General features: G+C 39.2%; 1 protein-coding gene across 3 annotated transcripts in view; it reads left to right on the plus strand.

Moving 5' to 3' along the window:
• The window catches only part of GALNT17 (polypeptide N-acetylgalactosaminyltransferase 17), a 235303-nt gene that overhangs the window by 138658 nt on the left and 70802 nt on the right, over positions 1–25843 (plus strand). For all 3 annotated transcript variants that reach the window (XM_067537921.1, XM_067537922.1, XM_067537923.1), the window contains exon 6: positions 20328–20445. In XM_067537921.1, coding sequence (XP_067394022.1) covers positions 20328–20445 — 118 coding nt within the window. The remainder of the gene's footprint in view (positions 1–20327; positions 20446–25843) is intronic.

Consider the following 25843-nt stretch of genomic DNA (forward strand, 5'->3'; position numbering starts at 1 on the left):
GGAGGCAATCAAGTAGAAGAGTGTGATTAAATGATTAGTGACCTTCTGCCAAGTCCACTGTGAATGCACAATTAGGTAATCTTACAGAAGTAGAAAAGCATTTAGAAATTTTGTCACCCTTTTTAGCATACTTGGAGGAGGAGGGATCCCAGCCAGCAAGCCAGAGTTTTTAGCCAGGTTCTTTGAACATTAAGCGGGTCCTGAAAATTAATAAGCAGCATACGATGTAGTATGTTAACATTTTATTGTAAGTATTCCTTAATAAAAGTTTAAAAAAAAGAGTCTTAATGACTTAAATCAAAATCATCCAAACCAAATACAAAGTATAGGTTGAAACAGGCGTGCGTGCGTGCACGCACGCACACACACCCAAGTGGTGGGTGTAAAAAACAGCCCTTTTATAACATATAAGACACAGGAAATTTGATTGGAATAGGAAAAGTTGCTGTGTAGAATAACACGAAAGGGTAGTTGGCTAGAGCCATAGCCTCTTACTTTGGCTTGAATTTCCATTTGCCTTAAAATATTTTCACTGTGTATCCACTTGTCCCATGGGTGCCAAAAGCCTTCTTGCTATTTCCTATCAAATTAAATGAACGGGGGAAACATTTGAGATCCTCTGAATGCCAGATATGAATGCTATGGAGTTTGGACCCTTGCAGCTTTTCTGTTTGGTTCAGCAGCATCACTGGAGGATTCCAACACAAATGAAAAAGTAGCAATGTTTATATTATGACTCTGTGTTATAATTTGTATGTGATCCTGGGAGGTGGTGTGCTTGTAGCATGGGACTGTGGAACTGAAAGTCCAGAAATAGAGGTTCAAGTCCTGGCTGCAGGGACAGTTTGCTGCTATTAACCACTGACCTCTAGTTAATAATGCACAGAAAGGCCTTCTTTTCTTTGAATGCATTGGGCACCCTAAAAACTAGCTCCTTATTTGGGATATTGCAACGAGTCACTGTTCTAAGTAAGTGAAAAATACCATAAATAATGTATATAACAGTACTAGTGACAAATTGCAGTATTAGGTTATTGCTGCTCTTCAGATCTTTGTCAGTTATACATCTACCAGTTTTGCTTAGAATTTGTCTCTTATTCTGTCTCTGTGTTTGAGCTCTACCACAGAGAGTTGTTTTTCCTTGGGCTAAGGTGAATGCAGCAGGAAAAAGCCACCTGGGAAAGACCGAAGATTGGAACTCCCCTGGTTTCCAAGAGCAGCGAGTAGTTATGAGAACAGAGCAGATGCTTTGGCAATTTCACTGACTCTAGACCAAGTTTCCATGGAACACTTATAATCTTATCTGTGTCCTGTTACTTTTCAGAGTGCCGTGAAGTAGCTCCAAATGAAACAGATGTCCACTGGCACAAGCTACTGCAGTTGCATAAGGGTGAAACTGTTATTGTATACCATGCACACAGGTGTTATTTCACACAAAAGAAATAATTAAGGTGAAGGTAATGATAGTTGCATTATGTCACCAAGGCTTCTGTTTGTTTTAATTTGATTTTTAAGTGCAGGGTAAACCGAGGGGGAGTGGAAATGGTTTGTTTCTTTACTTTTCCATACATAACAAATGAAGAGACTATAATCAGAAAGATGAAAGCACCCTATAAGTCCTACACCAGTGTACGAATAATTACATACATTCTAATGTGCCTAGATTAATGTTGTAATATGAAAAATAATTGTAATAAGGGGCATAGGATCATTCTGCCATAAAATCATATTATATTTACTTGGCTCTTTCTACAGTCTAGACCTCCTTCAGATATATGCATCGTATTTGTCTGACATTTCACATTCTTTTGTTTTAATCCTTCCCTTCCTACAATAGCTCTGCAGCACTCATTATTCTGATTACTGTATTGATTGTAAACTCTCGGGATCCAAATTTTGGGTATGATCCGGCTGGCTTCAATGAAACTATTTGCATGAGTACGGTTACATGTGTAAGTGTTTGCAGGACTCGGTCTTTTTTGTTTTGGCAATTTAGTAAAGGCTTTAGAAAATGTCATTTGAATGGAAACGGTTTTATGGTTACTGATTCATTGCAATGAACCGTTTTGTTTAATTTTGAATATTTCCTTGCAGATTTTGAAGCCAAACTCTGCAGTATTGTGTTAGGGCATGAAAATTACCGGGAACAGGCCAATGTAACTTCATCATCCAAGCTGAGGCTCTAATTCAGGGAAGCATTTAAACATGTGCTGAACTTTAAGCTAGAACTATTCATATGCTTAATGTTAAGCCTGTGCTTTGCTGAATCGGTACCTGAATGAGGAGCAGATAGCAACAAATATATATATGTTTAAAAATAAATACAGCATTTATAATTATTGCGCTTTAGGTCTTATTTTAATTAACAACACAATTCATTTTAAAGTAGGAATTTCATTGCAAAATCAGGGCCCAAATTTCTCAAATTATTCACTACTCTTTATTTGCTCACATCTAGGTGTTAATGACAATAAAGAGCTTTTTTGTTTAAATACAGTGAGCACCTTTAAAATTGGCTAAAGTAAGTATTCATACTTCATTTGTGGTGTTTGCAATGATTCACGCTGCTAAGTACAGAGTACCACAAATTTCGTAAATGATGTAAATTGTGTTAAAAGCAGTAAATGATTGATTTTAAGTCATGCTATGTGATTTGTAATTTGATAATATTCCATTTTTATTTTGTAGACAAACTTCTAAAGACATATATCAGACCAATCAGTATGCTTTTTTAAATTGTTACCAGAAACACATTTTCCTCTCTTGATCTGGCTATCCTAATTACTAAAGTGAATTCTTTAGTTATATCCTAAAATCTTGGATTTGGCCTCTCTAGTTTTAAACTGTCAGATTCTTGCTGTTTAGTTCAGACAAATATAGTAATATTAAGAAACGACTAAAGAAGTTTCTTCAGAATGAATTCATACATTGAAAGATTTAAATTATGTTGATAAACCAGGCACTTTGTATGGATACATGTTATTATTTGTATCATCACAGCACTTGGAAGCCTTACTCGTGGACTAGGACCTCATTGTGCTAGGCGTTGTACAAACAGAATTTTGTACTGTTCCTACTTAAATTGCCCCATCTGTTTCAAGTGGGATATGTTTTTGCTATTCATGCTCACCTTGTGGTCTGTGGTGTTGTGTGCTGTTAAACAGCAGCTGCCTCCCACTCCAAGAAGGTGCTGCATGGGGTGAAATTTAAAACTACAGATCTTCCAGTCACTGAGTTGGAACTTCCCCAGTTCCTCTGCAGTCCTTACTCAGATAAAACTAGTATTACAAACAAAAACGTGAACAAAAAAAGACTGAAAATGCTTTTGACTCCTTTGTCATGAAAGGCACTCTATAAACAGTGGACATAATTCTCATTCTCTGCAATATCTGTCAATGATTTCTAGCACGACTTCTTTTATTCTTTTTTCCAGCTGTTAACTTTATCCAAGGAAGAACCTATTGCAAAAAAAATTACAAAATGGAATTTAAACCAAAAAAAAAAAAATTTCCCACAGAATCAAGAGTCAGTCAGGACTAGAAGTTTTGGAGCATGTGCTAACAATATGAATTGGAATCAAAGACAAACCCATCATTTGATTAGATAGTCTCTAATTCATCTTAGGTTTGCAGGACTCCTCAAATGATCCTCTGATAAAGGCTTCCCTCTCTAATCAGAACAGCTTCTTCTTTTGTAAAAACAACGAGAGTCCTGTGGCACTTTAAAGACTAACAAATTTAATTTCTGCAGACAAAGCTTATGCCTGCTAAAATTAAATGTGTTAGTCTTTAAAGTGCTACAGAACTCTCGTTGTTTTTGCTGTATACAGACTAACACGGCTACCCCTCTGGAACTTACATCCCACCCTCTTCAGTTTTTTGCATACTGTGTATTCACTCACAAAGTCTTGAGTTGCTTAAAGCCTGCAGTGTGCTGGAATGCGGCAAGGGCAAATTGCAAATTCTCTGTTCCAAGGAATCTGGTATTGCTTAACTTTTAGGCAAAATACAAATAAAAGACTCAGTCCTTTGACCATGAATGTATTGTGGTGTGTGACAAAGGATCTGTAAGCAAAACACAAATGGTAAAGCACTTAGGGTTCCCTTTGTAAAACTGTAATCATTCTTTTTCTGTAAAAAAATATGAATCGCTCTCTCTATGCTCCCTGTAACAGTTCTCTGTTTCTAATGGCACGACTAGGAAACCACAGCGTTGAAGCCAGGGACGGGAGCCATCACACCATGTGCGACTAATCACATTGGGATCTACAAAGGCATCACCGTCCCTTCACTTTACATTTCCAGCCACCTTTCCTCCTTAGAAAGAAAGACAATGTTACATTACAGGGCACCTGCACCTGTATTTCCCCTCCGTATCCAGCAAAGGCACCCACTCTGTCTTCCATCTCCTCAGCTGCTGCCTTTCTTGGGCAGAGAGCTGCATTCCGCTCCCTTCTGACCGTGCTATTTCCAGGCTGCGCAGTTCCCTGCCTTCACTGTGTTGTTGTGGGCAGAAACAGGCTGCCCAAGCGCACCTGCTGGCTTTCTCTTCAGAGTCTGCGTGACTGCAACAACCCATGGTGATAAGTGTCACACAGCTCTTATTTTAGGCAAGCCTATTTTTTTTCCTGAGGTAAAAGCACTACAGAGAAGACATACTAAAAACAACAAAAGAACCTACATCTATGCTTAATACGTTTATCAGACTTCACCCTGCTTCCAACATGGGCTCTGGCAGGAGCAGCCCTTCAAAAACCCCAAAAAGGGGGGCTCTTCTCTGGTCACAAGTTCATAACAGTCTCAGTTCAGAATTAGCACCCATCTTACAGGCCTCAGTAGCGCAAGTCCTTCCAACCCTCTTCTAAGGATTGGGTCCTCTGTGGACCAGAGGTCCTGGCCGTTTGCTGAATCAGGAAGAAGGCCATAAGCCAGTTTAAAACCAGGTTATTTATCCAAAAATCCTTTCTTTGTCAGTGGGTCCATGGAGAATCCAGTTTGAACTAGTGTATTCGAATCTCTAATTGGGTGGTGTTTCTCTGCAGATGTTGCAATCTGAGTGAATTTGCCTAACCACCCTCTGCTGTGCTCCTGTTTACCTTTCCTATGGACATACAGTCCCTCAATAACACCACAATTGCAATGGACCCCAAAGGTATTTACACCTGATTCCATAAGGGTTAACTAATTCAGTAAAGGTCATTCAGGATAGTTTGGGATATGGTTAGTCTGTCACAACAATATCCTCGCCAAGCCAGGTGTGCAGAATACAGATGGGAGGGGAAGGGTGGAGGGGAATGATATCTCCTCAGCCATCCTTTGTCCGTATCACTTTTCGTCCCAAGAACCTTGTTGCCAAGTTGGATATAAACAGCATGAAAGCAAGTGAACTCGGCTAGGGCTGCACACTCCAAAATGTTGCTGCCAATGAAAGATGTGCTGACTTTCCCAGTTCAGTTCTGTGTAGTCAGTAAACAGTTTGTACTTCCTGGGATATCAACTTGAAGGGGCAAAATGGTCCCTTTTCTCTGACTCCTCCAGTTCCTGAGGGCACTGAGTACAGACTAGCTTCCCCCCTACACCGTACTCAGATTTAAGCCCACAAATAAAGGGCCTCACTCTGCAACTCTAAGTTGTGATGTCCAGTTCTTCTCTTGCTCAGACCCGTTTCATACCTGTGCGATGCCATTCACTTCAGTGGAGACAGTGGCCTGATTTTCAGCAGTGTGAAAGCAGAATCTGGCTCATAATGGGTACCCCATAATTGCAAGCAATTTTCAAATACTGAGGGCGAAATCCTTTCTCCACTGAACTCACTGAAAGTTTGGCTATTAACTTCTATAGGGCCAGGATTTCACCTTCCATTTTTAAATTAAAGAAATGTATAAATATTGATATATATTTGAAAGATTTTAAAAATTGGCTTTTCCCAGGCCACAAACACAGTATACCCCATGGTAATAGAAGAACCTCAGATAACTTATCAACTTTGAGCCTGATTCTTCAGAGCTTATGCATGCAGGTAGCTCCACTGAAGCCAGTGGGTCAGGTCTTCAGCTTGTGTAAAGCACCATAACTCCATTGTGGTCAATGCTGATGTACACCAGCTAAGAATCTGGACCAGTGTCGCTGCTCGTGTGAGCAAAGTCACCTGCTCTTAGTAAGAGTATGCAGAATCGGGCTGCTTAAGTTGTGTTCAGATAGATCTCTTTTCTCCATGATGGAAACAAATCCAAATCTGAACCCCTTCCATGCCCTTCCCCCCACCCCTTCCTTCTCAGTGACTGCTAAGGAGATCCATGTTCGCTCTTTGCTGCATCTTCCATCCATCCCTCCAGGTTCCATTCTCCCTCCCTATCTGCCTTATTCACTCTCTCTCTTTTTAGATTTTCAATGTATTCCTTTCCTTGCCACCCCGCCTTTTTACAGCTACCAGGGAAAACTTAATTATGCTGTTAAATGTGCATACGTTGTGTTTAATTATAGAGAACTGGTCCTTACAATTTCAAATAAGAAAAACAAAAGAATAGGAATGTCACTGACAATTGGAGGCACCAGACATGCCTGTTTATTGTTTCCCTGATCAACCCCTCTTGTTCTGTGATACCATAGATGGGTGAAGGGTGAAATAAACCTGAGTGTTACCCCTCCCTGTGAACAGAATCACATCCAGTATTTGTCAGAATAAATGCATTACTCAGCTTCTTTTGGGTGCTTACCAGGCTGGTTCAGTACACGCTCATTTCCCCACAAACTGGGGCTGCTCTTTCTGTCAATATCCATTACTCATTTTCCTATACTTAGTAACAGCCTATGGCAAACATAAACACAGTGGGCTAAATTTGTCTTCAGATATGCCTAGGAAATTCTCTTCCTGCGCTGTTGACTGCTATATCCATTACCTGTACGTATCTGAGAGCAATGCTGGCTTGTATAAGACAAATTAATAATAAAGGGTCAAATCCTCAGCTCGTGCATATTTCTGAATCTCCACTGAATTCAGTGTACATTAGCTGGGGATCTAGCCCAAAGGATTTTAAAGAAAATCAGTACTACTCACTGAAAAGTTACTATGCAAAATAGTACTTCCTTATACAACAGATCTGGTGCTTGTGTGTATTCAGAATCCTAGCAACCAATTTAGTGAGAAAAATCAAGCATAGACTGCTTTTTATTCCTTGTAGTCCTGCAGAGCCAATAAAGCAAAGAAAGATGGAGCTGCCTTCCTTGTAAAGAGAATTGCTTTTTTAATTTAAACTAGTGAAAATCCACTGGAAGCAGTTTTGTTTACACAAGTTTCACTGAGGAAATAGTTTTGGCCTGCAGTGCCTTTATTTATAGGCAGTGATGCATAGGCAGAGAAGAACCTATCTTGACTTTCAGATCCCAGGTTGAGTTTGCACAGCCCACAATAAAAACATCTTTTTTACTCATAAGCAGAGTGGATTTGGTCTAGAATCATGGACTTGATAATCCCCCACAGGCACCTAAGTCCCCATTGCCATTTTTCAATGTCAATTTTCAGATTAGTACTGCACTTTAAGTTGCGTAGGACAAATATAATAAAAGTATTGTTTACTTTCATGGTCAATGTGGTTGAAAAATATCGTTTCCTTAATAAAATTGTGTGGAGAGAATTGGGTGGTGCAGATAATTGTTAATGAGATATAAAGCCATTGCCCTCTGAGACATTGATTGCGATTCAGTCCTTGTCATTGACTGTGCAGTGAATATGACAGGTTTATTACTGCTCAATTTTCCGTGGACGATTTGAAAGGCCATAGGAAACTTAACTCACCTTATATAAGGTACTGATATGGCCCCATTACTAAATGGTTGCACACCTCAAAAATTTTAATGCATTTATCTCCACAGCAATCCTGTGAGATACTGAAGTGCTACTATCTCCATTTTACAGATGGGAAACTGAGGCAGAGAGAGACTAAGTGACCTACCTAAGGTCACATGGGAAGTCTGTGGTAGAGCATAGAATTGAATCCAGATCTCTTGAGATCCAGTCTTTTCCTCACCTAGAGTATGGTTGCCCTTTTGGGTCATGCCTGAAGCACATTGGTGGGGAAATGTGAGGAATATGCTCTGCCATTACCTGGGTGGGTAAATACAAGCTGTCCATTTCCAAGTCCATCATTCTGGCATCTTTAATAAGAACTAAATTGACATTAAAAAGAGCAAAGTAAGTAACATGTTCCTGCCGAGTACATGTTAATTACACTTATTACATCCAAAAGTAATTATCATGTAATCGGCAGTCTGGTAATATTATAAGGAAATGAAGTGAAAGTTGCATTAACTTCATTTTCACTATCAAATAAAAGGATATGTTCAAGGCAAAATAATAACAAAAGTATTTTGAACCAGATCTTCAACTGGTATAAATCAGCATAGCTCAACTGAAGTCAATGGAGCTACCTGCTGATTTTGATGGAGCTACACCAACTGAGGATGTGTTTTCAGGTGGTAGCAGAATTGCTCTAGTGCCAGCTGCTAATTTGCTGTGTGTGTGGCTTTGCTTGCTCCATAATAAATTAGGTGCTTCCATTTGAAAAACTCATGTATTAGAACTAGATGCCCCCTACCCCAATAATATGTGCCCGACAGACATGCACATCTTTACCCCAAATATTTCTGAGGATTAAAAAAAAAATGTAGATACATATTCTCTCAGTTGCTTTCCATTCTCATTTTATTGTGATCAGTCCAGAAGCAGAAGTGCTGAAACACCCTAAGTTTGTGCCCATGAGTTCAGTTTCTCACAAATCAACCCTGATATGTATATAGCAACACATTTCTGTGAATGGAAGGTGTGTATGTATAGTAGATCCCCCACATGGGTAGTCAGCATGGTTTGAACTCATGACATTCTGCACCTTAGCATATACCTCTACCACTTGAACAGAAAAAATAATTCCATTAGATGGTGGCAGTAGTTGGTTGTTATCCTCTAAGAATGCAGCTTCACTTGGAAAAAGAGTGCATTCTTACCATGTGTTAACAGGTTGGAGTGAAGCCTATGGAGGAGTCCAGGGTTTATCTTGACTAGCTAACTCATGTTAAAACTACAAGCTGACTGGTCTTCACTAGGATTTTATGTTGTTAGTTACCATGTGTTAGCTAACATGAGGATAAAAACATCTTTTGCCTAGCTCACTCAAGGCCTGATGGACTAGCCACTGGAGCTGAGGGCAGTACACATTTTGTCAGTATGTCACACATGCGCATAATATGCAGGAGCAATTTCAGAGGCCGCTTTTGAATGTTTGGTCCTTTATCTAATACCAGTTGACGTTTGCTGGATTTTTTTAGGGGACCAGTGATACAATGCAATTAAAAACAAAAAGGCAAACAAAAATACCTCACCGGTTTGCCACTTTCATACATAACATTCCACCTGTGCTCAACCAGCTGTGATCTATTTGTAAGAAGGAACATAGGGAATGTCGCTCTTTGAAGCTCTCTCTTTTCCTGATTCTTGTTGTTCAATAACTACCTAGAAAGGAATGTATTCTTCCTATCATCTTCCATGTATTTTTCAGTGGCTTTCATTATTATTTGGCATAATTGTTAAAATGATGTGCTAGCTATCTCCATCTGAGAATCCAGGATCTTTGTTTGGCTTTCTCCCCTGTAGGAATATCACTAATAAATCACTGCCTGTAAGTGCCATATTACTTCCCACAACTCTGCCTTTGAGAAATGGGAGATTACAAGGAGAAGAAAGCTTTCTGGCATAGTGGGCAATTCTGCTGCATGGCCCTGTTACTAAGGGTTTCAGTGGTTGCTGCATGTCAGTTCCATCAACAGAGCCCCCACATGGGGGGGGGGGAAGGTACATTTTACTGGGGCCCAAAGACCCTGCGGGGCCCAGCCCCGGCTGCAACCCCCACTACCATGTGGAGAAAAATTGTCCTGGCTCATGAGATTGTATGTATGGGATGAGGGATTGTGGTATGTGTGTGGGAGGGGGCCTGTGTTACAAGTTTGTTCTGGGCCTGAAAAAATTATGCTTGGACCCTGTCTGTCAAAGCAAGAACAGCCCTTCCCTCCATAGTCAGAGGCCAGCACATGGAGTCCCATAACCGCAGACCAATGATTCTATGTTAAATGAAAAGGGAGAACCTCATCTTTTTACATCTATCTTCCAATTGTCATAAGGAGTCACTTGCATTGAAATAGCCCTGGAACATGGATTAAAGATAGCTGACATTGAATAGCATCTTTTAAGTTTATCCTGAGGGAGCTGGGCTTTTAAGAATCAGATAATTGCTGTAAAAATTTCTCAAGACCTTTGCCAAATAGTGCCATTTTAAAGGGTAACTATCCAACGAGCCTTATCCAATGTGACTTTTCACAGCAGGGCTGCCACATTCATGTGTTGTGATATCCTCAAACTTAGAGTAACATATTTATATTCAGTTGATGCAACATTTTTCCTCTCTTGTACGCATATTAATAAAGCATGGAACTGAAACTATGGAAAAAGAGAGGTGAAATTCCTTGCTAAAGGTTATATAATGAATCAGTAACAGACCTGGGAACAAAGCGCTGGATCTCTTTGCTCAAACAGCATGATACAAATAATGCCTGCTCAGGGTCTTGTTTCAGTGGCAGAAATGAAGGAATTCAGAGTTAAAACCACCACTCTTTTAGTTCAGTTTTGTATGTCTGGTTGTCCCTGGTATGCCAGCTGTGTAAGTGAGTGGAGGAAAGAGAAGAGAACAGTCCAAAAGAGCAAGTGACTGTTAACGGTGACACAATACACCTCCATTTAATAAATCTTGTAAGAAGAATATCTCTGGGTTGGTTATTGTAATTCTTTTTGGGAAGGGAAGCTCCAGGGAAAGTAGATCTGGGTGTTAGCGCTCCATCAAGGGTAGAAGGCCACCTGGGAAAGGGATGATGAAGAAGCTGAAGGAGAGAAGACAGCAGTTCTGGATTACAGACAGCCCAGTTGTTTAGGGCTTAGGATAGGCATGGGTTCCCCCTAGATGACTATCCTGTGAAGAGATGTAGCAGCACCTGCATACAAGGGGGAAAAGGAAGTGACTAGAGCCCAGGAATAGGGCTGAAGACAGAGTGGAAGAAGACAGATCTCCTGAGGGAGGGCTGTGCCCTGTGGAAGAACTGGGGGAGAAGATTTGGTTTGGGGTTTATATTGGAGTTTGATGTAATTGTAGGTTTAGCCAACAAGTTAAATCTGTGCAGTGACCTAACGGCTCTGGCAGCTGGTGAATGACTGACACTTTGGGGAAACTGAAGCAAAGGCTGGCTCTGACATAGATTTAAAGAGACCCTATTATAGATCTGAACCAAGACCCTAAATCCAAGGACTTCCCAGATATGAACTTTTCAGGTGAGAGGCTCATCTCTACTTGTGAAAATCTGTAGTTGTCATTTACTATATGCAACCAGTGATATGTCAGTATGTAGGGCTTACTGGCAAACTCCATTAATAGGACAAATGGCATCAGATTTTTTACTCGGTAGTTGCATTATATTGCTTTTATTAGCAACTAGACTGTGGTCCACAGGGTAAAAGCAAGGAGGTGGAAAGAGAGGGAGAATCTAAAAGATCCAACAGGAGCCCCATGGAAAAATTGAGTATGAATTGCCTGGAAATGAACTAAAAGGAGAGTCACAAGAAACAGTAAGAGAACAAAGCAGTAAATGAGACAAAGGTTTCATATGTTTTCTCATATAAATATGGGCCAGAGTCTGACACCCTTGTTCAGATGGAGCAGTATCTTACTCCATGAGCAAGATGTCAGAGGCTCTGGCTTTGTGAATTTACAGGCCATTTAAAATAAAGGGGCAAATTCCTGGCTGGTATAAATTGACATAGCTGCATTGACTTCACTGGACAAGCTGGTGTTTTGGCCAGAGTTTATAAATCTATCTTGACTGCAATCGACTAGAATCAGTGACTCTCTATAACCTACTATATGATTCCAAGAAATACTCTGGCATTTTGAAAGTCTATTATGGCAAGTATGTCTGCACTAAAACCCTTGCTAAAAATCCCCAAAATATTGTTGGTGTGCAGGGAAATTGAACGTGTTTAAGGGTATCCCATGATTTAAAATGCTGGGACGGCTCTGTTTTTTAAATATCTGTAATGGGGGGGAAGAAGGCTCTTAGTCTGTGATCTTGTTAGCAATCGGATGTGAAATTTTATGTTGATTTGAATGCCTGAAGCTTGGAAGTTTCATAGAAAATTTGTGACAGCATCAGTTGCTCCACCTTAACACACCCTGGGTACCGAAAGTGCAAACATATGGGCCTTTGTTATTGCTAGTTGACTAAAGCAGTGCTGAAGTCAGAAACTGAGTGATTTTTTCAGTCATAAGGATCACACTGTCTTACTTACTGATTCTTTTCTTATCACAGAAGTTGTAAATTTGTGTGTGTGGCACATGTAACAATAGTTACAGTTAATGTAACAGCTTTAATCCAGGAATCACAAAAATGCTTTATAAATGCAGGATTGCTGTAGATATTACATTCATTTGCTAGATGAGAAACAGGGGCACAGAGCTCTTAAATGTGGTGCTTACGGTCCCAGACTGAGTTTGTTATAGAACCATTTACACAACACTGACAGGATTAAATATGTCTCTGATCAGGTCAAATACATAGGGAGAACTGAGAGAGACTTTCACAAATGCAGTTTTCAAGGCTTCTGTTTCATTCGAAGTTTCTGTAAGGCTTGTTAAGCTCACACAAATTTCAGAAAAGACACTAAATCTAAGCTCTTTTATGTGATAACTTTTATTTTTAATTTGTTTCTTGGAAACTAGCACTTAGCAAGAGTGGGAAATAAGCCCATTTGAAACAGACAATTAAGCAAAGTCGTTGGCGCAAGGAAGCTAGGGTTCATTCAAGAAACAACTATTGCAGATGCTATCCTGGGGATAATATTAACCAAGGTACATTGCCAGGGGCCAAACAGTCATTCCTTCTGAACAAATTTTATTACACTCTTGTGAATGAAATCTAGCCAGTGTCTGCCCAAGCCATTATGGAGCTGATGAAGGGAGGCTCAGAGAAGGTTCTCTTCAGTGTAACTGCATACCAGCATGTATGAGGTAGAAGGAATACTTGAGTTTTTCTTGGAGAGGCACCCCTTAGAAATGACTGCAATGACATAAGTATTCAGGCACCCATGTGATCAAGATCACAGCATCACACCTGTGCTACTAGGCAATGGTCACACACAGCTGAACTGATACGGTATAGTCCTCGGTCACTGAAAGCTTTTCCAATTACTCAAATTAATGCACTGAAATTCTGTAGTAAAGTAACTATCTGCTTTATTGAACACTTCCAGGATGCATGGGTAAACTACTTGCTATGTAGTGGGCTTCTTGTAAAACTTGGGACTGGATTCTTTCAAGTGTTTCTCTCTTTCTGAGAGATGAATGGCCTCACCAACGGACATGAGTCACACTAAATCAAATCCAATTGAAAAGGTAGTTTGCATCTTTAAAATACTTATAGTAACATTGCAGTTAGCCACATCAACATATCTGATTTTCCCATTATACAAATTGCTAAATCTCATCAATGAAAACTTACTGTGAAATCTGTTTATAGCCAGCAAATGCTTGTAGGCCTCAATGACCAAAACAAATTGCGGCCCATTATTCTGTAACTCTGCTTCCTCAACTTTTGTCCACTTGATGGTCCCAATGAGTGTCCTAAAAATCATAACCGTGGATTGTGGGATCAGGGGACACTGAGTGAAATTCCCAGATATAAACTAACAAGCTAGAAGTTTTAAAATTCATTGCACTTCCATCAAAGATGATATAGTAACCTGGGGAGATACAGATTTCTAATCAGGATTTCAGAAGAATCAAAGAAGAGACTACCCCCAATGAATCCATGCTAGGTTTCAAACCAAGCCCAATGCATGCCGGGATGGTCATTAGCAGAAGTAGTTAGGGCTCTGAGGACATATTCAATAAAGCTCATGGTCCTATCCTGAGCATTAATTCAAGTAGCCTGAGGCACCGAATTGGCAAATATAAGTCCCCAAGGAGGCAGAGACGCTCTTGTCATAACTGACATACAAGTAAAGGAAGCTTGAAGCCCACACTCTGATTCAAACTATACCTTCTCTCGCTGTCTACAAGCCCTCTTTCCTGTGGTTCTCGACATAGTACATTGAATCAACAAGCTGGAATAGAGAGATAGTATCTAGTTTCTTTCAAACTGGTTTTGACCAACCACAGAAGTGGATGGGCCCTATGAGAGAAGCTATCCTCTCTGGTATTCCTAGCCCAGCACAATGCCAAAAGTACTGAAATCTCACGAGACAGTCTGATTGTGTGATGTTTCCAGAATGACTTCCCCATCAGTGGGTTTGGATGGGCAACTGAAGATTCGTTAAATCCTTAGAAATGTACCCATCACTCTGGTTTCATTCATGGTACAGGAGGCTTATTTCCACCAATATCTTCTCTCTTTATTTTTAATCTAAGGAGTTTTGTTCAGAGGAAAGTGTTATACTCAGGGGTGACAGATACAAAAGAAAACTGTTATGACTTATCTCTTTTTCTATAGCCTTGTTTTAGGCAAGGAGAAATAGGCAGCTTGATGGCTACTATCAGTTACTGAGTAAGCATCTGTGGCCAAGATATTAACCTCCCTATAAACTAAAAAAGGTGTTCTTCAATACCACATGGTGGAATTTGAGTTCTGCTTCTGCTTGATTTCTTCTGAGTACACATTCCCCTGGAATAAATCCCTACATTATATGTTCAGTTCTTTATTATCTCTACATTAAGTGCACCATCCCATGAGTAGAAACACACACGTACAACAGTGACCAGTAATTTTTATTTACAAATTAGGCCCTTAATTTTGTCCGTGGCTAAAGGAAAATTAAAAACTGTAAATAAGCATATACTGTGCATATCTATTGAGCAGCCAGAACAATACATGCATAGTCTGCAGAGCAGATCAGGAAGGCTTTCAAGCATAGATTACAGTTAGCCACTAACTGAACTGTTTATCCACTCTTCTTTAATACTTAAACTCAAAAGGGAGTTTGTGTTTTCTAGATTCATTGATTTCTGTTCCACACAGTTCAGAAAGATCTGAATTTATAAACAGACTTTCAGGGATGTACAGGAGATTGACCAATGGTGTATTTACCTTAATATCTCTTTGGTTATGTGTAGTACATGCCCATCAATACATGCTCTTTTTTTTAAAGCAGTCACAGATATGAGAGAAAAAAAATGAAAATTTGATCCAGGACCACCTGCCTGTAAAATCTATTTTTCTTATCCCCAACATAGACTTCTTTTAGGGAGAAGAAAATAATTGATGGTCCACCAGATGGAGCCATTCTGTTAATACAACCAAGTTAGACAGTTTACCTGAAGCTTACTAGATAATATGGGCCTGATTCTGCTCTCACTTCAGTATAAATCCACCTGTAATCCCAGTGTAATTGAGAAAGGAATTCATATTTACCCAAACTATTTGAATCTCTTCCTGAGTTTGCAAATTTGGGCCAGAAATTTCGTGAGAACAGGCTTTTTAATGGTTTTCCCAGTGTTTCCTGGTTCCACACAAGCACCTCCTTGCCTCCACCCATGAGTGCAGAGACAGGCAAAAATGAAAAATAATGGGTGCAAATTTTCTATGGTTTTGGAACTTCAAAATCAAAATGCTTATTTGAGTTTGTTGCAGGGGGATAGGCATGGGCTGGGGATGAGGCAGAAACAGGGCAAGAGGATGTGTTTCTAGACAAAACCTCCACGTTTACCCCAAATTCCCTAAATGGAAGTGTTACAGGTATGGGGCCTACTGTAGCCTCAGGATTAGAGTGCTAAACATGGAGTGATTCCAAGGCTGAGGTAGCATTTTAGTGGAAGGTGGATACATCAGCTATATTCTATATGTCCCCTTCAGCCTGCCTGTAATGTGATGAGTCATCCCTGAAGTAGAGCCTGATTAAACCACACGTTGATGAGTCATTCCTGTGCTAGGCTCCAGCCAATCCACAAGCAAGGAGTTGGTCTGGTGACTCTTAGGGCAGGTATATAAACGTTGCAGGAGAAACAGTAGCTCAGTTTGTTCTGTGTTGCTTCGTGGATTGGAACTCTCCCCTGCCTGGTAGCAGTAACATAATCCATAAACCTTAGCCAGCTCCTGCCTTGCTCTAGCCCTGTTCCTAGTCCCATTGCTTTTACTCGGGCCTTGTTCCAGCACCACTCTGGACTCCTGATTCCATCTCTGACTGCCCTGGCTTTATCCACTCAATGCGCCTGCCATAGCTTTGACCACTAGGCCTGACCATACCCATCATGGCTGCTTACACTGCCAGCCCCTACTTGTATGGACATGAATATTTAAAAAAAACCAAATAAACCTTCCTTGCTATATACATTTTATAACTTGTACTTTAAGTGTAGTGCTACTTGTATAGGAGAACTAATTTTCCTGACTTGAAGAGGAAATATACTCTAGACATCTAGACCATTAGATTGTAACTGTGCACCAGAAAAAGGAAGAATATTAAAGTCACTTAATAGGCCAGGATAAATGTTTGCCTCTGTGTCTTATTTATCTTTATTTAGAGATTCGTACTGAGTATAATTCAGCCAGCTTTTTTTTCTTTTTTTTGACCTTTTGTCTCTTATTTGTGCATACGAGCCAAGTGAAATAATAGCAAGAAACTAACAAGCCATGGAATTCAGGATACAAGGCCAATAATTCCACTAAATATGAATCATCTCAGTTAATATCCTTTCTGCCAAATTCTACTTTTTTGCTTCACATTAAAGAACAAATAGCTATCGGGACAAATAAAAAATGCATTGAGTGCAAGTTGATCTGTGTATGTTTTCAAAATAAACTGCTCATGCTTTTAATTAAGGGGTAGGGAAAATGAAGGGCTTTATCATCTAGTCTCCTAGGGTCATTATTTCATTGTGGATGGGCCTTCTGTTATTCTAAACGTCCACCTTTTTTAAGGATTTGCTGCTAAATCAAATGTAGCTTTTATTTAAATACTGGTGTGCACATGAGCCCTCATTTATTTGATAAGGAACCATTGTTAGGAAGAAGAATGTAGCACTTAATTTGTATTGCTGAAGGGACCTCAGCTCTGCTCAGGAATGCGCCATTTGCTCGTTTTGCATGTTAACGATATCATTTGGTTGGAAATGAATATGCACCATGAGATAGTCGAGTAAAATTTGGAAGTGAAATTATAAAATATCTTTCAGCTTATTCACACGTAGAGCTTTTGAAAGGACTTGTTTTCTGTTGTGTATCCAGAAAACATGCACACAAAGCAGTACTGACAGCTTCCTCACGGTTTCTGAGTCTCAGCAGGCTTTGGAGAGGGAGTGGCCATGGGATGAGAGGATAATCCTGGTTTTCATGTTCATTTAAGGTCTGATCTAATGCTCAGAAATGTCAGTGAAAAGACTCCCATTGACTTTATTGGATGCTTATGTTGGACCTTTATGGCTTGGTACCTCATCCAATAAAGTCATTGGAAAGACTCCCCACTAACTTCAGGATGCATTGGGTTAGGTCCTGAGACTCTGTTCCTGCAAAGATGTGCACATGTGTTTAATTTTATGCACTGTGAGTACTCCCACTGATTTCAGTGGAACTACTCACAGTACATAAAGTTAAACACATGAGAGAGTATAAGCATGATCAGTTCCTTAGTCCTTAAAATATTTGACTGTCAAAAAGGAAAACCATTTATGGTTGTGGGTTTTTGGTTTTTTTTTTGTAGGGTGGGTGGACCATTGTTCACTAAGAACTGGTCTATGGCCACCAGCTGATTTCACTCAGGCCACATGAGATTTTAGTATTAGAGCTGGTTAGAAAATGGGGAGTTTTCTTCTGGGAAAAATTCTGAGTTTTTTTGTTAAAAGTATCAAAATCCAAAATATTTTTGCCAAAAAATAAATTGTTTTGATTTTGAAATGCTGACTTGGTGCCTTAGGGAAGTTGTAGTTCATGTGCCTCATCCCCTGTTCTCCTCCATAGGCTATGCTCCTTGGTCGGACTACGTCTGCCATGATGCACCAAGTTTTCTCCTCTTGGTGTGGGAAGCTGGTGCATCATCCAGTCCAGTTGGTCAGCCCTGCCCATAGAGGAGAAAGGGAGTAGGAGGCATCTGAACTATCCCATGAGTCACTGCAACAGCATTTCAGAATCTGAGTATTTCAGTTATCAGGCGTTCAGCTGTATAGAGATAGCCAAAGTGTCCATGCTAGTTTCCCATTCAGAAGAGACAAGAGAGGGAAGGGGTTGTGCACATTCTCTGGCAAAAAACAGTGACTTTTTCTTTTGTTTAATTCCTGGTGGTAATCCGTGATAATGAAGCTATTAGATGTTGGCATCTCTAACACAATTATCATTTCAAAATGAATTGTTTCTGCTAATGGTAGTAATCTTGCTACAACTAAAGCAATGAAATTGAATTCTTAAGTACTAGAGTAGCAGCAAACCATGAAATATTGTACTGCTTAGTGAAATTTAGACTGAGATGGCTGTCTGAAAAAGAATCTATTTAAGGTAGAATACTGATTGTTTCTGTTTTTACTAATTCAATGTGCCAGCATCATCCAATTGTTCTGTGATTCTACGGTAAATCTTCCTGACTCCCAATGCCTGGCTTCTGCCACAAGATCAGACTGCCTTATAGGAAACAACCTGTGCTCATGGGGAAATATAGTGAGTTTTCTAATGATCATATATGATCGAATTTGCATTAGAAGGTGAAAATCTTCCCTGTGCAACCCAAGGCCTATGCGCTTTGACACGGGGCTTAAGTAGGAGTTTACTGCTGCATAGGCTTGTGCTGTCCCTCTGCACCAGGTTCAATTTCATCATAGTTAGAACAATACCGCCTCTTAAATACTAGGCTTATTTCCTGACTTCAGAAAATATTAGGGGAGGAGCTCCATTTGTGTATGAGAAGAATTTAAGGCCAAAGTGCTTTGGTGGCCCTTCCACACCGCTATATACCACAGGTATATTTGAATCCTTGCTGATATCCATAAGGATATCCAGGCTTTGCTTCTACTGCTAGGATCGAAGTCTAGGACAGATGGGGAAAAAAGTGTCTTTTATTATTCCATTTTACAATGGACAATATCCCAGAGGATTCAACTTTCCACATAAGAACGGCCATTCTGGGTCAGACTCAGACCAATCGTCTATCTAGCCCAGTATCCTGTCTTTCAACAGTGGCCAATGCCAGGTGTTTCAGAGGGAATGAATAGAACAGGTAATCATCAAATCAGCCATCCCATCAGCCATTCCCAGCTTCTAGGAAACAGCAATCTTTGCCTATCCTGGCTAATAGCCATTGATGGTCCTATCCTCCATGAATTTTCTAGTTCTTTTTTAAACCTCCTGCACGTACCCCAGCCACAGTAGATTTGCAAACCCCAAAGTAACAAGAGCATATCCATCTAATTGTTTTATGCCATATTTTGTGAGGTAAATTTTAGAGAGGGTTTCTGTCCAATCATGACAAAATAATGGGCCAAATCCTCAGCTGGTGTAAATCAAAATAGCTCCCTTGATTTCAGTGAACCTATGCCGCTCCACATCAGCTGAAGATTTGTCAAACAATCTTTACAGTTGTTCTACCCTAGTTATCAAAAAAAGAAGAAGAAGAAGAAAAGGAAAGAAAACTGGCATCAGTAGTAAACACAACTACCTATGAATGACCTTAAATGTTTTATAGTTATTACGAAAGTATCCAGTGGGACTATATTTCTTCTATATCTTTTAGTGCATAAGTTAATGTCAGTACCTTCCACTCTCTTTCATTTTTCTGAATCCTTTTCTCTTAATGGATACCTTGAGCTTGGCTGGCCTTCCAGAGGATGAGAGCAATAATTTTGCTTCATCAGTCAGAGAGCAAGAAGTTTTGCAGGATTCTGGAGTCAAATCTTTTGCACCCATTCACTCAAGAGTAATGGCTGTTGATATAGCTGGGAAAATAATGCAATAAATTATTCTGTGACTATTTGTCCAAAGTATTTAATGAATTTGTTTCAGCCACATGGTTGTTATTCATTAGTGAGGCATATTCCCTTCTCTGGAATTATATTATTGTTATTTGTTTATTAGGAATCACTGGAGTCAATAGGGGTTTTTCCAAAGACTCCAGTGGCATCAGGATCAGGCTTTGTATTAGGTATTAGGTAACTTCCACTGATGAAATAAGCCTACAGCCCTTTTATAAAAAAGGAAAATGACAACTAATAATTGTACATTTCTGATAATGCATTTTCTATTGATTTTTTTCTCTTCCTACAGGACACCTGCTATGATTGGCTGTTCGTTTGTTGTAAACAGGAAGTTCTTTGGAGAAATCGGTCTTCTGGATCCTGGAATGGATGTATATGGAGGGGAGAACATAGAGCTAGGAATTAAGGTTTGTGAAGTTTTACAGTTATGTGCAATTTTTTTCTTGAAAATGTGTTTTTTAAAAACTCATGAACAAGATGAAAATCATTAGAACCGAGCACATTAAGGGGAACCCTCAATAAAGAGTCCAGAAAATAGTTAGTTACTTATTAGGAGTATATATTTTCTCCCTTTCTCCAACATTTGCATATGGGGCCTACCCAAAGCCTGCTAAAGCTAAAGGGAGCATTTCCATTGACTTCAGTGGGCCTCGGGTCAGGGCTATAATATCAGTTCATGATAACAAGAGCTGTAGATAGGCTAAATATCAGATCCACAATTGAAGAAAATAGCGTGCTTGTCTCTCTCACAGAAATAATCTCATGAAAGATGATGTGGCTGCTTGCTGTGAATACCACAAACACGATTTGAACACTAAAACATCTTTTACAGACATTTAACAGTCACATAATAAAGTGCATGTATAAATTGGTGTAAACCACTTTAATTATGAAATATCAAGAGGCATATTTTCAGTAACTGCTGCAATAAATCTACACAAGAAATTCCTAGTTACAATATCTACTAGTGCAACTTCAATTCAGTACTATAAAGATATTCTATATGGTTTAATGATTTGATTGTTTCTATAATATATGACAAAGTGGTTCATAGACACAAGATTTCAATGCTTGCAAACAAACTTGCAGTGGCAGAGTCTATGGAGATACAATCAAGCATGGGCTTAGCATGTACTATTGGTTAGATTAAGGAGCTGATAGTGAGAGACTTGCTCATAACTGAATTAACTGTGTGCTGCTGTAAAAATGAAAAATAATTGTTTATTTCATAGATTTTCCAGAGGATATTTGCTTTGCTATAAAATCAACAGCAACTTATAAAACCGATTTTTATTGGCTGTGGGGAATAGTAACGTCATATAAACATGGGAATAGAAGTTAAAGGCTTTAAATATGCCACCCAACTCCACTCTTTATATGGTAATTATTGCATCATGAGTATGCAATTGACTCCATTGGTCTAGAAGTATCAAACTCTCTTGTGACCACGCTCATTTGTTTGTTTCGTTTTTTGTGTTGCCATTATTCAGAGATTGACAGAAATGGTATAGTATTTAGTAGAAGTATTCTTCTCCTAGTTAGTAATTCAACCTATCTGTTTGGTCTTGGAGGATTTCATGGGAGATAACTGTTCAAGGCACAAGAAGTAATCAGAGATGTAATTTTGGGGGGGTATTGTGGAAATATTAAAAGGTAGCTATAGTGTCTATATTTGAAAGATTTTGAAAATTCCCGCTAACCCTAGTCCTAATCTTTATTTTTCCAATGTGTGTACTCTCTCTCACACATGCACAATATATATATATATACACACTCTGGCCAAGATTTTTACAAGTAATTAGTGGTTTTGGGTACATAAACATTTGGGACCCAAACTTGTGACACTTTAAAAAGGCCTGATTTTCAAACGGTGGTGAGCACCTTGCTTCTGAAAATCGGCCTCCTTTAAGGTGTCTTAAGTTGAGCACCCAAAACCTCATGTAAATAAAATGTCTAGTCACTTTTGAAAATGGTGGCCTTCATGTAAAGCTTACAGTTACACCATTTGGGCCCAGTCTTGCTCACAGTGAAGTCGATGGGTGTTTTGCTACTAAATTCAATAGAACGGTGGCTCTTGTCACAATTGGTTTGGTTTGCACTTTATATCAAGGTTCCATTTTCAATGGTTTCTAGAGGGTTAATGAATAATTAAGACATTTTAATAAAAGGTTCATTAATTATAGATGTTATAGCATCCAACCAACCAATTCATTGTTTTTAACCCTGGCTTACAACTATCTATAATATGCTTATAACATATACTATTCATTTATTCACCTTCAGAAACCAATGCTAAAGTGAATCTTAATATGAAATGTTTGATTGGCTGCTGAATAATTTTGAAGTGTGGCAGTTGTCAAAAAGTAATTGTGTAGTTCTTTGTTTACTCTGTATCAATGACTCAGCTCAAAACTGGCTCAGTTTACAAGTCAGAAGATATTGGTTTTCTTTTTGGTGATGATGCAAATTCCACCTTGTTTCTGAAAATCATGCTGTATTTTAATATCGTTTTATATTTATATTACTAAAAAATACCCATCATATATGTTTCTGGGTGGATATATACATTTGTTTTAAAGTACAGAATTAGACAATAGGGCAAAGGGAAAAACAAACCCCACTATCTCAGATACCAAGCAAAAACATAAGTTAAACATACTATGGTACAATTAAATGAAGGTGATCTTAAAAAAAATAATAAAAAAATAGAACAACATTAAAAAAAATAAGCTTTTATGTTGTCCATTATTTAAAAAGAACATGTACTTAAAAAGAGTCTGATTTATAAATATGTCCAGATATGTGTGCAGTATATATGGTTATAAAATGTAAAATGCAATGAAAGAAATCTGTTTATTGCACTGCTGTTACTAATTAGTGAAAAGGAGAGCATTGACAGATTAGCTAACTGTTTCACTCTGACGTATCAATTATCCATTAGGACTGCAGATAACCCTGGCTCTAAGGTTTTTGCTGCCCTCTACAAGGTGGAAAACATCCTTCTACCCTGTAGTCACTTAAATAATAATAAACCCACTAAACATTTTGCTTCCTCTAATTTCTTGCTACCCTAGGCAATTTCTTGTTCTGCTTGCAGGGTAAATCTGGCCCTGGCATGGAGTACAGATTGTTCTTTTTATTACTGTAGTTCCTTTTATCTCACTACAGTGACTCTAGAAGGAATTCACATCTTGTGCTTATTCTCTCTCTGTCCCTAAAATCAACTCCTTCGCATCCTGAGGCAGCATTAAAAAAAAAAAATTCTTATCAACCTGTTCTTTACAGAGAAAATGTTAGTGTCCGAAGAAGTTCAGGGTCATATTGCAACTGAGATGTTGTTTTCAACAGCATTTATTCATTCATTCGTTCATTTCAAGCTATTCCTTGCCATCACGTTATCCAATTACTAGGTCTTACCGCATACCAGGCCTTTATTTTTTATCAGCTTTCCCTAGAGTTAGCAACAAATACCTTCCACAGCAGACCATTTTGTTAACATTCTAGCTTTCATGGTTATTCCACTACAGTTCCAAAGACAACAGCAAAGTTGGTCAACCAGCTGTGGCTGGAGAATATTGAACCCCTAGATGTGTTTGAGTGTTTGGCAATTATGAGAGTATGTTAGCTTTTCTGTGGACATTTTCACTTCACTAATATAAAGCTCTTGAAAGTGGTATCAATACTCCCCTTGATTTTAAAAGTAGATTTGGGCCTTTACCAATGTCAGGGTTGTATATTATGCGCACAGTTCCAGCCTCGATTCAGGAAAGGACTTAAACACTTACTTTTTTTAAAAAAGTTTCATTACGAATCCAATTTTCCATCATAAAATAGTTTTGATGGAAAATTTTTGATCAGCCATCGTACTGATATTACCTCTAATGGTGAGAGGAACATTCACCCCGTTAGCTTCTCTCCTGAGATGGCCAGCAATATGGCAAATTAACAAGAGTTTTCCATTCATTGTCTAAGGGAGACAAATTTAGTCCAGTGACATAGGCCTGTGAGAATCTGTAACCCATTACCTAATTCCCTCAAATAACCAGTCTCCTCAACATGCACGGACTTTTCTCTGTGCTTTTGAGGATTTGGGGAATCTCTCTATATAACTTAAGAATTCTGTGTCTGATTATGAACTCTGCAGCTTTATCAAGCTGCAAACTCCATTTTGAAATTATAGCCTCGTTTCCCCTTCTCTGTTGTCTGTTTGCCCCCATGTTGAATTGAAATTCCAAAGGCTGGTGACAAAGGTATAAGAAAAGAGGGCTGTTGACTTAAAGTGCCCTCCCATTGAAATTGAATAGCTCTAAAAATAGACTGGCTCCTACCCAGGAGAACTGATTGGTCAGAGGAGAGGTAGCCTTGGCTAGAAAGACACCTGAGGAGGCTGAGCAGGATGTCACCCAACAAAGGGGGATAAAATCTATAAAAGGGCAGGAGTTGCTCCACTAGGGGCCATTTTTCTCCAGCTCAAATTGAGGGAGAAGCAACCCAGCATGTAGAAGCCTTTGGAGGCAGGGAACCCTGCTTACCTGCTCCCAAGGGGATGGTGAGCTACTGAGGGGCATTGCATTTAAGCTGCTTATTGTTTTCTAAATGATCTATGCTTCCTTGTGCTTTAGTTGTAAGGTGAAAGAGCCAGGGTGTTAGAATTCTGTGCCAACTGTCTGTGTTATGTGCTTTACGCTTACTATGTGCCTCCGGAGAGACTTAATCAGTAAACCGAAAGGCTCATCATCTTTGGTGGGATTCTGGGAGAGGGTGTGTTTAAGATATGGGGATAGGCAACTGGATAGCATGTACCAGCTCTCACGAGGGGGTGTTAGACACTGGGTCTGTGCCCCAAGTGTGTGTCTAGGCACCCCAAGACTGGCTGGGCTCCATCCCGGCTCTAGAGGCATAAAACATCAAGGAAACCAATGTGTGGGCTCCCTTTCGGCCGTCTGGTGGTTGGCAGCCAAGTGGAGACACTCAACTGGAGCCATAATGGCACCCCTTCTGCATTTGTAAACTTTGGTGCAAAAAAAAAATCTATTCAACAACTTCCACTCCTTTTTTTTTTTTTTTTTTAAATGAAAATTATTTGTGGATATGGTTTTTAGGGAATGTTTGAACTGCAAGGAAACCATTTGCCTTTAATATGCATGTCATTGTTTCTTTGCGTGTGAGGGTTGCATGGATTTTCACGGTTGATCACAGACAATTACTGAGATGCCCCAGAAAGCTATATATGGTGTTTGTTTTGAACAATGGTATTAAGTCTTATTTTGTGTATGCTGCCATCATTTCAAGCCCTGGGGAGGGGTTACAAGGTTGTTTTCAGCAATGTCATGCATTGCTAATTAAACTCATTTGAGCTGTCTTTTAGAGATTAATTTAATCAATAAGGATATTATTACTCCTTTGATAGTATCATTTATACGAATCATCACTTGATGAAGACAATTAACTCAGAATGCTTATTAGCTGATTCATCCAACACCTTATTTGTGTAGTAAGAATCAGTCACAGAATTAAGAAAAGTACAATTCAAGGATTTCTTGAGGCTCAGTGAATGACTCAGTGTTTGTTTTACAGGCATGTTTAATCAATTGTAGTTTTGGTTTGGTCATTTATTTGTATTTATTTAGAGGGGGAAAAAGTGTTCTCTTTCATTTCAAAGGTCAAATTTTCCAGACTTGTCACCTAAATGTCTCATATCTATCTCAGATGTGTGCATCCAAATGAGCAGTTGTGCCTGCAGAACAGTAACAATGCATCAATTTACCCATTCAGTGGAGGATTGGTCTCAATAAGAATAGTGAA

The sequence above is a fragment of the Emydura macquarii genome, unplaced genomic scaffold (genome assembly GCF_026122565.2).
Source record: "Emydura macquarii macquarii isolate MOO-44397 ecotype Brisbane River unplaced genomic scaffold, CSIRO-AGI_Emac_v2 contig_450, whole genome shotgun sequence".
Classification (NCBI taxonomy): domain Eukaryota; kingdom Metazoa; phylum Chordata; order Testudines; family Chelidae; genus Emydura; species Emydura macquarii.